Consider the following 19599-nt stretch of genomic DNA (forward strand, 5'->3'; position numbering starts at 1 on the left):
ATAAACACAGTTTCTTTATTATGCTGTAAGGCACATATGACTAAAAAGTAGCCAAATATAAGTCATATTTCTCTTTTTACAGAATTATTAGCAGAAATGCCTGCAGCACATTTTTGTAAAGAAATCATTTATCTAAAAAAAGCAAATTAATTTGAATAATAATTGTCATTTATTATTGCCTATGATGAAGAGGTAATAATATCTATCTTCCTTTCAGTCAGAGGTTCCAGGTTGAAGTCCTGCCAAAGAATAACATTTTTCACAAGCTACAAGATTAATTATTATTCTTCAGTAACAACTGTTATTGGGTGTCAGCCTGTTACTGTAAAAATAATTAAATAAGTAATTACATGTAACAGCACTGGGGAATAAAATTAGACTTTTTTGTCACAAGAAGGCTGATCCTAATAAAAACTTTCATATTAAATTCAAATATGTAAAACGTTTTTCTTTACCACCCACATTTCTTTTATTAAATACAGGTTTCATGTATGAAAGATATACGTGTATTTCAACATATAAAGCACTACTCATCTTATTTAAAATGTCATGGTCACTATTTTTCTTCTGTGTTTGACACGTGGAACATCCCTATTCAGTATCCAACAGTAATCTACAAGCATTATTGAACACTGATTTCTGATATCTTTTTCCATGGCAGTAATGTACTGGTGGAAATGTTGCTCATGTTCTTCACTGATGGCATCAAGATTATCTGCGAAGAAATCCATGGAGGTGTTCAAGGAATGAATTTGAAGGACATATATTATTTCCTTGTATAAAGTAAAGGATGTATTGCGATCGTGAAAAATTTTGGTTTTCAGATTTCAGTAGAATTATCTATTTTGACCATCCCTGAATTCATTTATATATCTCATATAACTCAAAAACAATTAGCTGTAGGATGTTGACATTTTGGATTTAGGACTGTTGTAACATGTAGTTGTGCACTTCCCCTTTTGATTGCAATCAACTGAACCAAAATATCCAAAAAACCCAAAATGCAAAAATAATTTGGATTTTGAACTTTTTCTTAACTGCAATAATAAGCCCTCATTGAGGGATGTTCAATGATATATCATATAGTACTTATTTTCATTGGTTCTAGAGTTATAGCCCAATAAAATTTTAATTAATGAATTATTTGGATCTTAGGGGAAAACACATCAGTTTGAATCGGACTTCATCTCCTTTTTTTTTAATTTTTTTTATTTTATTTAAATATATTGATTTATTGATAATCATTAACCTCTCGTCGTAAAAAAAAATTACAATGAATAATAATTCAAAAATAACAAAAAATAAATAAATATTTAAAAAAAATATCAGAAGTTTTTAATGAAATATTAATAAAATAAAATTTTACGTGCTTTTCATGTAAAAAAAAAAATGTGTTAATGTAATTTGATAGGCATACAAGTAAGTCATGTGTTGTCTACATCAGATTTTTAGGTAGATTTCATAAGAAAGCCACCTATTGTAACGGGTACCATCATTTGAATTCTGGAAAATTTCGACATATACCCCAGTTTCACATCCCCTAGACCCAAAAACCATCGTCAGTTCAAAAGTTTATATATATATATATATATATATATATATATATATATATTTCGTTTCCACTTTCTTGTGGACACGATAACTGGCACAATTTTGCATCAATCACTTTCAAATTGAACATAAAATATAACGACACAAAATCTCAGTTGAGTTCGTTAATAGGCCAAATCGAACTATGGGGCTGGAAATTGGGGCTCTTTTCCGAAAAAACAAAATTTTGCTATAAGTTTCTTATTAAGTAAAATATTGAATTTATTTAAACTTCCTACTATTCTTTGGGTAAGGACCTAAAACTTATCTAAGTAGAGTTTTTTGATATCACCAACCATTGGCCCAGGGGGTGGAAAAAATGGGGTTTTGAAGACAAAAAAAATCATACGTCCCTTAACAGGCACAGTATCGAATCAGTTTAAAGTGGTCTTTAGTCCCCTAAAAATTACCTAAAACTTTTGTCCGAAACAATTTTTGATATGACTAACCCTTATGGCAAGGGAAGGCCAAAATATTGCTGGAATTGTAAGAAGATGGGACTTGTCGTATACTAAACATATTAAACTTTTTTTCACATGCAACCATTGTCCTATTGAGCAAATTTGAAATTTTTCTTAACTTTAAGGTGGAAATCTTTTTTATTCCATACTTAACCAGTCTACCAAAGGGATTTTTCTATGATATAGAGATTAATATATAGAGACTCATATGTTTTTTTATGATTGTAACATCCCAAACTCAAGGTAATTTGGAGCATAACATTTTTTAATAACCCTTTTATCCCTTTAGATAAATACAAAAGTACAACATTTCTTTATTCAAGCATAAGTAACTCGTACTTGGCAATTCTTTTTTGATGAATTTACTCTTCTTGTTCTATTCACCCAAAAAACAACAAAATATATATATAGTCAAGTTGCAAACCTATTAACAATTCAGTGACTTGAATCGCAACATGTACTTATCATACTAACAATACTTATACTGATTTTTTCTTACAGGATTTAATATTTTTGTATTTTCCTTCATGTTAGTTGCAAAAGCTAATGACATGGAAGGAAATTTGCTTCTGTTATGCAAAAGGATGCCAGCAAAACTTGTTTTTAAAGAATCAATGAACACTCCATTCTGGTTCTTTTATGTATATGGCCAAGTAGACCCATCACACTAAATACTGTTGCAGTACACTAAATTATTTTCTTCAGAGAAGAAATCTTGAATGCTTCCTACTGGTTACAAAAGAAACACACATTAGTGTCATTCTGAAGGAGGTTCCAGCCTTTCAGCCTACAACCCAAAAGCTGCAGACTGTTTTTTTGAACACTTTCAAATCCCAAACAAGGAGGTTTAATTCTCCTTAAATCATCAGATGAAGTAATTCTTAGTGATTCTGTCAGATTTTTGACATATGTTTAAACAGATATGAGGGCCCCAGTTGTCATCTGGATATTCCACTTTACAGCCAAAATTTAATAACATTTTTTTAAGTAGTGAGTCAAACTTCAATGCTGATCTTTAAAACACAAAGTCAAACTCACACTTATAAAAGAAGTCATCCAGATAAGTTACAAATCCATTGGCATAGTTATTCTCTAACATAATATAGTCAAAAATGATGACTGTAAATCAATAAAAAAAAATTTTAAAACACTAAGTATGTACACAGCGAGTAGTTGAGCAACACTAATGGTATGTTTATGAAGTACCACTAAACAACTAAGCTGACTGCTGTCTAGCAACATGTTGTAATGTGTCAGTGAATGAATCATCGTTCATATGCAGATATTGCCTTCATAATGCTAAGTTTGCACCTTGCTCCCTGTACAAAATCATTTAAAATATTGTTTACCTACAATAATTATCATTAAAAAATAGCTAAAAAGTAATGTTTACAAATTGTTATTGTATAAAAACTATGTACAATAGAAAAGTACTGATAGCACTTTTGAGTTCAGCATAAAACATTACTTTAGAAATACAATAAATCTTTCATCTGCAAAAAACTGTTTTACCAATGTAATTTTCATTATGAATTACATTAATTATCAATTACATTATGTCTTATGATTTCAAAACTGTATAATGTGATTTGAACCAATTACACAGTTGTTACTTTAATAAGTTCCATCAGACTAATTTCATGATTTTGCTGAGAAATTGAACATTATGTAAAATTCTTATATAGTTATCTTAATGAAGATAATTGGTTAATTATACTGCCTATTGGAGCACTAATGATGCCTTATTGATAATTTGTTCATTTATTATTTTAATAGTTTTCTATTTAACAATTTGAATACATTTCATTTAGAACTATTATTTACTTGTGTTTTACTAAAGCAAATTATTTTACAGCAGTACTCTGAATATAAAATAATTTGCAAACACATATGTTTTGTCAATTGATACTTAATTTTTGATTCAACATGATTGCTAATGGTTGATTATTGACTTTTATTCTATTTTCTCTATCTTTTTTTTCTCTCAGTGTTACTTTCAATTTGGAATTGTTATGAAAATGATATATTTTAGGCTATCAATAACATGATACAAAATTTTCAATCTAGTTATAAAAAATTTCATAACACACAGACTGCTTTAACAAATATTCTGGATGATGTAAGAAGGGCAGGTGTGATAATGTTAGTTTTGATTTTAAATGGTCTTCAGTTCAATTTTAATATTTCTCTGGCCAAGCTTGTATACAACACAGATCAATTTTTTGTGGAAGAAAACATATGTTAAAGCTTCTGTTCTTACATTCTTCCTCTTTGGCTAATGTTTCCGAAGGAAGACTACGAAGATCTACATTTTCATCTCTGTTTTTTCTGTCATTATTTATTGACTCTATTGAAATCAGAAGTATATAGACCAAGTAAAACATATTTAATTTGCTGATGACTTCCAGATTCTCTACTTATTGATAATTTTTGTTTTGTATGTAACTTTTAATGCCATGAAGATTTACTTTTTTGTTACCACTCAAAAATAACTAGGCCTTATATAATTTATTTTTTGCTAGGTCAAGATACTTTATATCTATATATTATTTTTTTTATTTTTTAACTATATCTCTGTGAATACTGTGCACATACTATAGAAGCCTTTTTCCATATAAACGCATAGCTGCCTGCTATGAATGATGAGTCTTAGCATACCCTTCTATCTCTCTTTTCTATTATGATATGACCTCCCTCTTCATTACCTTCCAGCCATCAATTATAGTTTAATTTTGTTCAATTCATTTTCTGATGGCAAAATGAAAGCACTAATTTTTTTATCTTGTTATTCCAAATTATGAAAAAATCCACCAAAATTAAATATCACCTAACTGTTTTTCTCCAGAACTTAATAATCAGTCTTCTTGAAAAAAACAGGTTAATTAAAACACTATAATAAAGTTATAAATCACTTTTGAAATTACATTTCATTTTTCTAATGCGTACGTTGCAATCTGTTCAACTAGTGAACAATAAACAATCCTTCCATGGTCCAGTGAGATGAGGATGATATGATCATATGTAAATGAGTTGTAGACTTATACAGACTTGGGTCAATCATTCCTGACATGTGGTTAATTGAACACCAACCACCATAATACACACCAGTGTCCACCATTTAGTATTCAAATTTGTGTAAAAGCAACTAACATTTACTAGGATTTGAATTTCAGAACCTTTGACTTCGAAAATCAACTCTTTAACTACTGATTTACAAGTTAACCATTAGACCCGGTGGGTTTTACAAAAATATAGATTAATTTTTTTTTTATATGAGTAATAACTCCCTAATCTGGTCAATCAAATTCTTTATTTTTTTACATTTCACAATTTTGCAAGCTTTCTTTCTTTTGTCAATGATCTTAGAAGCTTTCTTGGAGAGGTTTTAAAATGATTGATTATGAATATATGATAATTTGGCTTTGTTGTACATTTATTTTTTATTGAGCAGGGTATGCTTTATCTTAATGTAATTGTTTTAAATAATGATATATAATTTTAATGCTTTTTTATTCATATTACATATTTTACCAATGTAAGTCCATTGGAATCTACTAGTGGCATTGTGAATAGACAGATAAATTTCAAATTTTTTTTAGCAATGTTTGAAAGAAATTAAAGTATAATTTAATACTACAATTATTATAAAATATTGTATTTATTGGATTAGTTTTTTCTTTCATTTATGTAAAAATTATATTCAAACCAATTTTGTATTTTATTAAAATTCGTAAAGATTAAAGTCATTATGCTTTTGGCAGATTCTTTACCAAAGATTTATCCCAATTTACACTAATAATATACAAACCAATTTTTTTTCTTTTTTACTTTTTTACTTTTTTCAATTGCTTTTTTCCCTCTGCATTACCACAAACATGATGACTAATGTGCACATGCTGCTTGTGTGTACTGGAAACACAATATGCCGTAATATACAATATGTCGTAAAATAATAGTGGGGGTTTTAGATGGTTATAGCTTTGGAACAAACCACTGTAGAAAGTTGAACTATATATTAAATGAAAGAAACACTTCAAGTTTCTTACCTGTTCAGTGGATTTTGAAGTGTGCTTCCTTAGTTACTCTGTAGACGTCAAGACCATATTCAGTTTCTTGTCATATGTGGCAGAGAACACCAGCATGATATAAGAAACAGCTTCAGTGATCCATTGTTTTAAATAGTTCAGATTTCAAACTTGAATGGCATACGCTTGTGTTTATACACAACTCCAAAAATAGAAATCCACTGGGGCAAGGTCTGGAGACCGTGAGGGCCAGGCAATCCACCCTTCTTGTCTGACCCATCACTGAGTAAACATTTCATTAAGAAAATTTTGCACAATTGCAGCAAAATCTGGAGGAGCTGTCTCTAACTAAAATAGGAATTAGAGTTCTTCGGTATTTGGGGCACTGCATACCACCCTTCTAAGATATCCAGGAAGATGTTCCCCGTTATTGTTTTCTCAGCAAAAAAGAAGGGGACAATAACTCTGTCTTGTCCAATAGTGCACTACACATTCACTTTTTCACCGTGATGCTGATGTTCAATAATGGCATGTGGAGTTTCAGTACCTCATATATGAACATTATGCTAATGCACTCATCCAGAATCATGAAATGTTGCTTCATCACTAAAAATGAACTTGTTTAAAAAATCATCTTCCTACTCTAAGCTATCCAGAATGTCTTCAGCAAAATTAAATTGTTTCACTTTGCCCTGTGAATAAAATTGTTGTAACACTGGAATTTTGTTCACATTTAAACACAACAGTCCTTTTTAAAATACTGTGAACATTTGATTTAGGAATGCCCAACTGTCTCGAACGATGTTGCTTGGATTTCTTCAGGCTTTGCAAGAAACTTGTCTTCACTGCTACAATCATTTCATCAAACACTGATGGGCATCCTGGACGTGTTTGCTTCAGTAGGCTACCTGTTTCTTTGAGTTGTTTGCCCCACTGTCGAATGTTATTTTCATGTGGGGAGGTTTTCATTGTACACACAACGGAATTCACAACTAACACTTGTAACTGACTCATATATAGCAAGCCATAACACACATTGAACCTTCCTCTGGATCACAAACATGACTAATGTGCATGTGCTGCTTGTGTGTACTGGAAACACAACGTGCATGTGGTAGCTTTTGCACACATAAACTTGGAGTATTTCATTTTCATTTAACATACAGTTCATCTCTTTACAATGCTTTGTTCTGAAGTTATAACCATTTAAAACCCCATTATTATTTTACAGACACGCTGTATTGTAAGTACTCATATCTTATCAGCTGCCTTTTAAAAATGGAACTGTCAAATTAATTATAATTAATACTTCACCAAAATATATTAAGTCACAAAAAAAAATTCTATTAAAAAACAGAAATATTCCAACATAAAAAATTGTTATCTCAGGTTCTGAAAATTCTTAAATCTTCTTTCAGTTGAAAATTTAAAAAAATTTAGATTCCAATACTTTCTTTTTTTTACCCTCTGGAACAACCAGAGGGTATTACTTCAGAGGATAAATGAAGATGAAATGTATGAATGTAAATGAAGTGTAGTCTTGTACAGTCATAGGTTGACCATTCCTGAGATGTGTGGTTAATTGAAACCCAACCAACAAAGAACACCAGTATCCATGATCTAGTATTCAAACCTGTATAAAAATAACCTTTACTAGGATTTGAAAATTAGAACTCTTGACTTTGAAGTCAGCTGATTTGCGATGACAAGTTTACCACTAGACTAGATCAACCTGGTGAGTAGATTCTAACTTTTTACTATTAAGAAATTTATATCACATCTAAAAATTTTCTATAATCCCTTGCTTGAGCAAAATTGAAATTAATCATACTGTGTTCTATAAATAATATTTTATACAAAGTTCTTTCATAGATAAGGAGATTACCCACCATACTGACCACCAGGTCAGTATTAAATTAATGTATGTGGTAGAATTTACGCTTCTGGTCAAGAAAATTATTTCAAGTTGTATTATAAAACTTTTAAAACAAATTTTTCAAAATATTATCAGTTGCAACCAGCAACATGTTAGGACTGGGGTTTTTTTTAAATTAAAAAGACATTTATTAAGAATATAGTCAAAAAGTGTGATATTTGAATTGTGTCTGTTCATTTTTTTGAAAATGAACATTATTACAGTGTGTTTTTATACATTTACATATTTCATAATGTTCAAATACGTTAAAATCTAATCCGTTTTGAGTATGTATGGAATATTAGCTTGTTATAATGTTGGTGGATTTCTGATTTGTGTCTTTGATGTGGTTAGCTAATGTAAACTCTATGATGATGTAGGTTTTTATGTGTCATTGTACCTTTATTTGAAACTGTCTCACTTTACCAATGTAGAACACTGTATAATTCAAACAGTTTAGGTTATGTATTCCAGGAGCATTGTGCATGTTTGATTATCATGTTCTATTGTTTTGTTTGCTTTGTTGTTGTTTTATCTATTATTTGCTTTCTTTTGAAGGCTATATAGTATCCAGATTTCTTACAATTTTTCAACTATTTTCTCTGAGTTTTTGTTTATGTCAGTTAATTTCATGTACTTTTTCTGTTTTTCTTCTCTTTTGTATACTTTGAGTACAAGTCTATCATTGAGTATGTTATATCCATTTATGTGAACTTGATATAATTTAGTGTTAAGATTTTCTGGTAACATGGATGAATTGAATAGTCTGTGGATTGTACATTTAAAAGTAGGTAGTTAAGTTGAATTCAGGTTGTTTGAAGCGTGTTTTTTTTGCATATCTTGAAAGAATGATTTTATTGTTTGTCTTTTGTGATGGTAAGGTCAAGAAAATTTATTTTCTTACGTCTCTGTACTCAGATATAAAATGTAATTTCCAGTATATTTAGTTAATGTATGATAATTGTTTACATTGTCTTGTTACTTTGGTACACTAAGACAGTGCCATCAATATATCTCTGCCAGTATATTATAACAATAGTATAATAACAAAGATGGACCACTGAATGTGAAAATAGGAGGAGAAAAGATTATGGAGGTAGAAGAATTTTGTTATTTGGGAAGTAGAATTACTAAAGATGGACGAAGCAGGAGCAATATAAAATGACGAATAGCACAAGCGAAACGAGCCTTCAGTAAGAAATATAATTTCTTTACATCAAAAATTAATTTAAATGTCAGGAAAAGATTTATGAAAGTATATGTTTGGAGTGTCGCTTTATATGGAAGTGAAACTTGGACAATCGGAGTATCTGAGAAGAAATGATTTGAAGCTTTTGAAATGTGGGGTGCTATAGGAGAATGTTAAAAATCAGATGGGTGGATAAAGTGACAAATGAAGAGGTATTGCGACAAATAGATGAAGAAAGAAGCATTTGGAAAAATATAGTTAAAAGAAGAGACAGACTTATAGGCGACATACTAAGGCATCCTGGAATAGTCGCTTTAATATTGGAAAGACAAGTAGAAGGAAAAAATTGTGTAGGCAGGCCACGTTTGGAATATGTAAAACAAATTGTTGGGGATGAAGGATGTAGAGGGTATACTGAAATGAAACAACTAGCACTAGATAGGGAATCTTGGAGAGCTGCATCAAACCAGTCAAATGACTGAAGACAAAAAAAAAAAAAAAGTATATTATTTTGTAATTATGTTTATTGTTGATGAGTATGTATTTATTCTATGCGATGTAGAGAGATTTTGGCTAGATGATGGAAAATTAGGCAATCAGAGGAAGACTATCAGGTTGTGTAGTATTTGTTCTGGAATATAAAGTAATACTGTTTGTACTAATGTTTAACATATGAATAGTTTTTGATATGTGTTTTTGTGGTACTTTGTTTTTAAGAATGTAAAATGTTTCTTTACTGGGTTCTTAGTGCACAGATTTGACATGTCAGATGAGGCCAATGTTAAGTTATTAGATATGTTGGTATTTTTTTTTTAGGTCTGTGCTGATTTTTACTTATGTGCCTGTATTCATGTTAATGTATTTTGTGATGACCTTCTTCATGTATCAAGAAAGTTTGTGGGCAGGAGTATTTAGGTAGGTCAAAAGAAAATTTATGATGGGATATATTGTGTTTGGGTACTTTTGTATGTTATTGAAGGGTAGGCCTGTATATAATGTTTTTTTTTTTATTAAACAAAATACATATTTAACGTCATTTTAAAATAAACTATAGCCAGTTGCCTGCATACTCTATCTTTCTATCTATCAATCTAGATAGAAAATACTATAAGAGGTTAAATATGTTCCACAAAGAAAGGTATGAAACATAAACACTCATAATAGAATGATATTACAAGGTAGAAAATAAAAAGGTTAGGCTTCATTAAAATAAAGGGACTGATTATAAGGTACCACTTTTCTAATGACTAATGTTATTAGTCAGAAATTGCAAAAAAAATTTTAACTTATCTTTCTTTGGTAATTCTTTTTATTTAAAATATTTGTGTTTAGTTATTTGACGAGAAAAATCACTGGTATCACTTACTTAGTCTTTTTTTTTTTTAATGAATGAAATTTTAAATATAGTCTTGACCGTACAGTTCTAAGTTTATCTAAAATTAACAAATGTAATTTTCCTTACCTTGATTGGATCATAATTCTGTTATTGTAACTCAGAATAATAATTCTGTTATTGTAACAGTTATTATCCTAATAACATAAATTATTTTTAACATTATTTTTTAAGTAAAATTTTTGTACAGAAATTGATTTAAGTATAGTTTGAAAAAAGTAAACTTATTTTTGTCCTGACTTATGTATGTATTGCTTAATAAGGTATTTGGTATAAAGTCAATTTCTCCTCCACTACGTTTTATTCATCTACAGGCTTAAGAATTTGGAATTTTTTCAGAATCTTTACTACATTTTATTGGAGGAATAAGTTGACAAAATATCAGATTTATCACAAGTCTCATATAAATATACATTATTCTACACACAGCTGCTGTTCTTTCCTCACATATTTTGTTGAAATAAAGCAGCAATCATCTATTTCTGTTTTCTAATCGTTCTGCTTCTTTTTTCATGAAATCATAGACATTACTGAAGCGCTCTAACCTATCCTATCTCTCTAGTTTCTCTAGCCTATACGGTAATATGGATTTGAGTTCTTTACTAAATAACTAAAATCCAAATTACTTAAAGTTACCAAGAGAATTACTATAGAGAATTTGAAATTGGGGGATGATAATAACTCACCAATTTATCCTATGTAAAAAATCATAAAGCAAACGAATGACACAAATAGTAACACATTATACATATCTGTGCACAAGCAAGTTAAACTAATAATTAAGATTTAGTGTATTGCTTTTACATTTGTTATAGTATGAGTGATGTATATATTCTGATTCTTAAATTAATGACTCATTTATAGAGTGTTTCATTGCTAACAAAAGTAAGGTATTGATATTTTTATGTATTTGATTCGCTTATTAAGTACTCCTTGAAAAATTACTTAAATTGGTTTTGAACTGTTCGTCTGTTAAATATTCAGTAGTAGATTTTATGATAAATGACTACTTTTGTCTACATTACCATTTCTCAACCTGGTGGCTGTGGTGATATGTAAGGGGATCATGAAATTAGACTAGAACACGTAAATAATAATGAAACCATTTTACAAGAAAAAATTCATTTATTATAAACTTCTTTTTTTTCTCTTTTTTTTTTGTTTAACCTCTGGAACCACAATTAGATATTGTTTCAGAAGATGAGATGGATGATTTGTAGCATGTGTGAAAATGCCAAATGCCATGCCTGATAGGGATTCAAACCCGGGACCTCCGGATGAAAGGCTGAGACGCTATCACTCGTGCCATGGAGGCCGGCATTATAAACATCTTACTTACATATAAGTAGACATGTAAAGAAAATACATTAATGAGATGATTGTGTTTGTTTTTAATTTAAAAGTTTCTCCATAAGTGGATCTATATTAGACAAAAGAAAATTGTTTTTAAGTGATAAAAGGTGATGCCTGTATTTTAGCACAACCATAGACAAAAACACTTTTCACAGAGATAAGATGTGACTAATGTTATTAGTCAGAAATTGCAAAAAAATTTTTAACTTATCTTTCTTTGGTAATTCTTTTTATTTAAAATATTTGTGTTTAAAATGTGTAGTACTAAATGTGTAGTACTAAAATGTGTAGTACTTCTGTGACTAAATTTCCATATTCACTTTGATGAGTAAGCCAAAACATATTTAAATCTTTAGGTGTTTGTTGTAGTTTTATGGCAGACATTTTGATGAGCTGGTTGTGAATCACAACTAGTAACTTAGCAGCTGCAACAATATTTTCACTAAATGGATTCAGTATCCATCTCTTTGAGAAATAATTTTTTATCTTCTGGTAAATACCCCGCCAACTGAATTTTTAGCTTCTTAATGTTAATTTAAATATTAACATATATAATACATATAAACACATGTAATAATTAACTTAAATCTTAACTTTTAGCTTCTTAAATTTAGCATCTTAATGCTATCCAAATTGTGGTGAATAATAATGACTTCTTCATCCAAATCTTTCTCAACATAATCAGAAGTGAAAGGAAACATATCAAAACTTTTGCTTTGAAGGTGAATAATCCAGATATCAAGCTTCTTAATGAAACAATGGATTTTACCTGTCATTAAAAAAAAATGTTTTTATCACATCCTTGTAAAATCCACTTTCAACTCATTAAAATGTGAAAATACATCAGCTATGTAAGGCGACAGCAACATTTACTCATTACTCTGTAAAAACATTGAGAATGGAGTTTGTTATCCTTGAAAAATATTGTTAATTTATTTTGCAATTCCAATAACACTTTCCCCCCTGTGATAACCATCTGACTTCTCTATAGAAAAGAAGAAATATTTTTCTTTTCGCCCATTTATCGCATAGTATAGCAAACAGCCTATTCTGTAATGGTCGACTTTAAATAAAATTAACCATTTTTACAACTTTACAAAGAATTTGAGATTTTCTGGCACAATTTTTGTGGCAAGAACATGTCTGTGAAGGAAGCAATATGTCCATTCTGCCCTTGGTATAAGACAATCTTTAATTTTTTGTAGAAATCCAGGTTCTTTTCTGTTACTGCCTTTGCACCATTACTATATACTGCAATACATTTTGTCCAATCTATGTTACACTTATTATTAGCCTCATAAAAAACATCAAAAAGACATTGTCCTTTGCATGACCAGGTATTGATTTGCAAAACAACATATTTTCTTTGATTGATCTGTCCCTATGGCATTCATATCTCACAAAACATAAGAAGTGAGAAATGTTTGCTACATCTGTTGATTCATCAAATTGATTACTAAATAATTCACTTGAACTCACTTGCTAAATTATCTGATCATGAACATCGGCAATCATGACATCAATTCGCATCAATACTGTGTCGTTAGAAAGCAGGATGTTTTTCAATTTTTTTACTTCTTCCAAACCTATTAAAACACTCAGCAAATCAATTGCTGTAAGCAATATGAGGTTTTCTGCAGTTGTATATTAGCTAGTCTTAATGTTGCAAGATCAGATGCTTCAAGTGTACTTTTATCAGTATGGCTTGATTTACAAATAGAAGCTTGATGATTTCTCAAAGTCTACAATTATCTTTCAAAAAATTCCAAGGGTTTGCTTTTTATGATCCAGATGTTTAGTTTCCTAGTGTCAAATTAATTTTAATGACTTCTTGCTTCATTGGAGAGGACTTGAAAGCAAACAAAGCACTGTGGCTTTCCATCCAATGAGGTAAAACCATAATTTAAATGACTGTCATTGTACAATCTTGTCTTTTTACCTATCAATTCACTGGATGTACATGGCTCACTTTGTTTTTTCACAAATTTATCCATTTCACATAAGAATCTGATTGAAAAAAATAAATAAACCATTTGACCACACACAAATTATTATTTTTAATGAAAATATACTTTTAAAATATTAAATAAAGGCACAAGACATACGCTTTGCATTCGGAACCAAACTGATGTTCTGCAATCCCTTATGCCTCTTTATGCTGCTGAGAGATTGATGTATTCAAATATATCATATACGTGTTCGAACATGACACCCTCACAGTGAATATTATGCAAGCAGACCAAATTACTAGGAGCATGTACACATCAATTCGGAACTTTTAAATTGCTCATATTTGTACTCTTCATACATGGATGTTTATACCCATTGCTATCAACACAGTTTTTATTTCTTTCTTTAAACACCCCAAGGCAATCGGTCCTCACTGTTAAGCAAAATACAGTCACCTCAGAGTGTCATGGCAGCAGTCTCTGTTCCCTCTAGATAGCTTCCTTCTGGGGCTCTCTCACTGGGGTCTCCCCAACTTCACTAGGACACACCGACTTCCTCTTCTGGATACCCCTTCTTCTGGAGGACCCATCCCGTCCTGACTCTAGCAGTTCCAGATGTGCAAAATGCACATCTGGAACTATCATCTGGAAGCTATCAATGCAGCTAAATAGCTTTCATTGGTTTGTGGTTGGGGGGGGGGGGTTCACGAAATATACATCATATAATTTTTTTTTAACTTTTTTGGGATCATAGAGCTAAAAAGGTAGAGAATAACTGGCCTAAATCATATCAATTACTTTTTGCTAAGAATCGAATAGAAATATATTGGTCATTAAAATTATAATTTCATTTAATTTGCAACAACAATTTCTGATGGTATGTAAATAGCAAAAGAGAATAATTCATAATTATATATTTCATGTACAGTAAATATCTAATGAAAAATCTTTAAGGTCTTTTTAAAAAAAGTGCTTTCGATAGCAGAAATGTTAGAATTTGTGGCAATAGGAAGAAATTTTTTATAAGAATATTTATTATAACCACATTTCCTCATTCTGATCAGTGGATTTTAATAAAATTATGAATAAATAATAAATTTTCCCTAAGAAATTATCTAATAAAGTAATTATGTCATGAATTAATTTAAAAAAAGAAATGAAAACCTTTAATTACATTAAGATTCTCATAACTTAAATTAATCCAAAATGAGGAATTTAATGAAAGTTTTTGTGAAAGTCTACAACAAACAGGAAATGATTTTACCCTATAAGTTGATTAAAACAAAATGTTTAAACATTTTATATTAAAAAAAGTACGTCTTTATTTAAAACAGAAAATAGTAAAAATCTATATTTAAAGAAATAACAACTATAGCACTAAAAAAATACTACAATAATTTACAACTTACTCATATAGGCTACAGTAGTATATGATAATATAACATCTTATAAATAAAACTCATTTAATACAGAACAAAACATTATTTACAAATATTTTACAAATTGTATTTTTATACAAATATCCACCAAATTAAATTTTTCTTCAGAACTATAATATGGGTAGTCTCAGAACTCAAGTGAATGAAATAAACTATATATGTTGTATTAGAGATTACCATGAACACAAAATAATGATTGTGCTTTATTTAAAATTAAAATTTTAACAAATTTCAATAATAATCCTTAGAAAGGAAAACTGATACGTACTAAAAATGGTAATTCTTATTGTAATAAAATAAGAAACCTGAAGAGAAAAAGCAACCACATCATTGATTTGGAATAAACAATTAAGTCGTGTTTTAGTTCTAAGTGCTCATAATATACTATTGCAGATGCTACTATTTCAGAAGTAATAGTACAAACATTTAGCAAAATATTTGGTTGCAGGATTTTATGAGCAGTAGTATCACTATAATAAAAAAAGGCTAGTTGCTAATAAAAAAATATTTCTTCACTTATTTTTTATAATTAATAATCTCAAGTTTAACAGTTTTCAATATAATTTTGATTGAATTGAACAAGTTGCCAAGATTAACTAAATTGTAAACTTTGATTTCTCCCTTCCTGAAGCCTAAGTTTTTTGTTTTTGTGTAAAAAATTATGACATATAATTTAATTTAAAATTTTTATGACACATAAATCTTCCTAGTACATAGTAACACTTCTTTATCAAAACTTATCAACATACATGAAAATCATTTACAAATAAAATAAAGTTATTGTTTGTTTATATTAATATATGTTTAGTAAAAATGTATTTATTTGTCATTTGTTTGTTTGTCATGTTGACCATTAAGGTATGTTTTCAAAAATGTTAACAAGTTCATTTTAAGTTAAGATCATATTCAGACTTAAGAGATATATTTTTTGAATTAGTAGATAACAATATAATTAATTTTAATAAATCTGTAGCACTATAAATCTTACACAAAAACTAACATGCTAACCAGTATGTTAAGACTGCTCATACAAGTCAGCCAAAAGATCTAGTATTTTATTATTAAGCACAGGTTAAAGTCTAACATTTTGCTCAGTAAACTTAAAATCTTTCAATTTTATACTGATCCTTCAGTATTATTATAAATTTTAATTTCTTTTTTTTGAACTCCTCAATTGTATTTTTTTATTGTTAACATAACAAGAAAAAATTAACAGCACTTACTGCCATAACCTACAGTCATTTTTTATGTCAGCAGCAATTCTGTTATTCATTTTTTACTGTTTACTGTTTAAATTTTATTAAAATCTGTGTAGGCACAAATATTAAAATCAGTTAAGGTAGAATTTGGTAGGGTTCCAACATGGGATGCTTAAAATCTTATTTCAGTACTTTGTATTGACTTTGTAATGAAGTTATTCATTGTGGATGTGTGTAAAGTGTATACTGAATATTTACTTAAAAGTAATTATCAGTAGAAACACTAAATTTATTTAGAAATAACTTTTATTGCAACTTGATTACATGACTACAGTTTTTAAACACAAATACTCATTACCACTAAATACTCACTGAAACCAACTTTTATAGCCTTTGCTCAACAATAAAAATTAGGCTTATTTGTTAATAACTGAATACTGCCTCCTCTCATTCCTTTTAGTTCTTATTGTTATACAAACTTAATATATTTTAATTTTTTTTATTGCTTATTATACTTAGTTTAAAGTAGAAAAACATTTAAATTAATAAGCAGAACTCCTTTTACTGAACATGAATCTCATTACACCAAAGAATCAACATCCAAGAATTACTACTGTGGAAGTTCGCTCATCCAGCCTTGACATATAATTATATAGAATAGTAGATGGTATATGTCTTAAGTTTTTATTCATTTGCTTAATAATTTTTATTAGTACAATAGGCTATGTTAAGTATCTAATTGTACTTGTGTGCTTCAAATTAAACTCTTGTGATTATTTCCATTTTTTTTTTCTAGCTCTTTTCAAAGATATTTAGTCATCTGATTTATATCTTGATTTAAAGAATATAAATTATGTTTTACAGTCCCATGGCCACAACTAGCATTACTTAGTTTACTACCAGCTTTCCAACAGTTGGTATGCATTAAAACCAGTAAATGTATTGCATTCAATATCACAGTGCCTAACAACATTAATGTAATAAACATACACAAAAACGAAATGGAGTTAGGCTTGCGGGGTCTTTGATCTTTCACAGGTAGGCAGTTAGTTTTAGCAGTTCCTAAGGGCTACATGGGGTAGTGTTGGGGGTACATAGGGTTAGTGTTACGGGTACATAGGGGTAGTGTTAGGTGTTCGATGTCTTCTAAGAAGGCAAATCTTGACTAGGGCAGAATTTACTGATATGAATGTCTTTCTAGGCATTTGCATCGATGTCATCTCATGAGGCCGACTGATGACTTGGAATGTGATCAGTTTGAGGGCAGAAGATGTCTTCCAATTAAGCCACTAATGGCTAGGAATGGAGGGAGTGATGTGGCAACCATACATGTCACGAAGCGGGTGTTCTTCTCCCTCAGGGGGAATTGAGATGAGACTGGTGCTTTATCCTACAATTATTTAAGCCTAAGTTTGTTTTGTCATTTTTATTTAATATGCATATTATGTACTTGTGCAGTTAGCTATGAGATTCTGAGCCCTGCTTTCTTGTCTGAAATGGTGATTTTCTCTGATGCACTAATTATAATATAGCTTATCTTTATCTTTCACTGCTTTAACTCTAATCATTTCTCTGAGATATGAGAATTAGGATTATAACTATTTTAACTGTTCAATGAAATAAGGCTTTGCAACTTATTCTACACATCAATGAGAGTGATTCTTCCAAGATAATCAGATCTACTACTTCTAAAACAATACCAGTTAGTGAACCCTTCGATCAAAGTACTTTGAAAACATGGAAACTTAAAAATCAAATTCACATTTACTATCAATATTAAGTAAACTGTGTACTTTTGCTTAATTTGAACTTCTGTCCCACAGCAATACTGCTTTAAGTAAGTGTCACGTCCTGTTTGGCCAGCTCAAATAATAAAAGATCTTTTTCTGGGATAGGTAGGAAAGCTGTAATAAATTAGAGTGAAAAATAAACAATTTTTGTTTTGTACTATTGTTGAAACAGACACTGCAGAACACTCAACCAACCTTCTATATATCTGCAATATAAGCCTTTGAACAGATCACCGTAACATTTAAATAATTTAAAAAAAGAATACTTTAAATAACTAAATGTCCCTTTGTTTTATGATAAAAATTGTCACAAATCTGGTTGAATCCCTTTAATTTATTTCCTGATAATTTTTAAGATAAAATTCACTGATGCTCTCTACTTTATTTTTCAAAGGTCAACTACAATTAAAAAATAAATCTAAAAATATATACGAGTACTCTTGAAGTATGTTATCTGGAAAATAGCAATTAAAAAAAAATATACATATCCCTCTAGCCATTAATCTGGTTGATGGATGATTGTTTACTAGAACAAGGTGAGTATTTTAATTCAATAGTGTAAATTTTTACATAGCTAATGCATCAATCATTATTTGTTACTATGTAATTCTGTCATTGATGTGACTAAGATGACAACAGCTGTTATTTCATGAAAAAATCTCACTATTTAAAGTTTATTTAACTTGTGTTCACTTTATTAAACAAAATATTATCTACTAACAGTTCTGCTAATGTTGTTCTCTTCTGGTGAGTTAACAGGCTCATACAGTTCATCCTGTATTAAGCTAGTATGTTTGGAGCTATTGCCTGCAGCTGCTGCTTCTATCTGTTGTATAATTTGTTGGATTCTCCCAGAAACAGGCACTGGTGACTGAACTATCTCTTCTTCTTGATCCCCTTGATCTCCTTGACCTGCCTCTCGTATTGTATCATATATACATTCAAGTTCTCCATTTTCTGTAGGTGCTAGATTGTAATAAAAATTCTCATCAAAATTTTCTTCTTTCTCTTTGGATAAAAGTGTCATTTCTTCTACATTTTTGTACAATCCCTTCTGCAAAAAGGAAAACCAGAATAGTATAATATTATAATTTTGTAATTTAATTAAGTGCTATAATGTTGTATACTATAAATATATTAGTCTATATACTTTTAAAAGATATACTTTAAGAAAAATGCATATTACTTAAAAATCTACACATGCCTTCTTGAAGAAAGGAATTACTACTATTTATTATAAATTATTAAATGATAGAAAAATTAATAAATTCATTTCAACTCTGTATCATATTCACA

At 29.6% G+C, this 19599-nt stretch overlaps 1 protein-coding gene across 1 annotated transcript in view; it reads right to left on the reverse strand.

Annotated features, from left to right (window-relative positions):
• Positions 1 to 15182: 15182 nt before the first annotated feature.
• The window catches only part of LOC142326326 (uncharacterized), a 97203-nt gene continuing 92786 nt past the window's right edge, over positions 15183 to 19599 (reverse strand). The window contains exon 5 of the mRNA XM_075368742.1: positions 15183 to 19357. Coding sequence (XP_075224857.1) covers positions 19013 to 19357 — 345 coding nt within the window. The 3' untranslated portion in view covers positions 15183 to 19012. The remainder of the gene's footprint in view (positions 19358 to 19599) is intronic.

This window comes from Lycorma delicatula, chromosome 1 (genome assembly GCF_047948215.1).
Source record: "Lycorma delicatula isolate Av1 chromosome 1, ASM4794821v1, whole genome shotgun sequence".
Classification (NCBI taxonomy): Eukaryota; Metazoa; Arthropoda; class Insecta; order Hemiptera; family Fulgoridae; genus Lycorma; species Lycorma delicatula.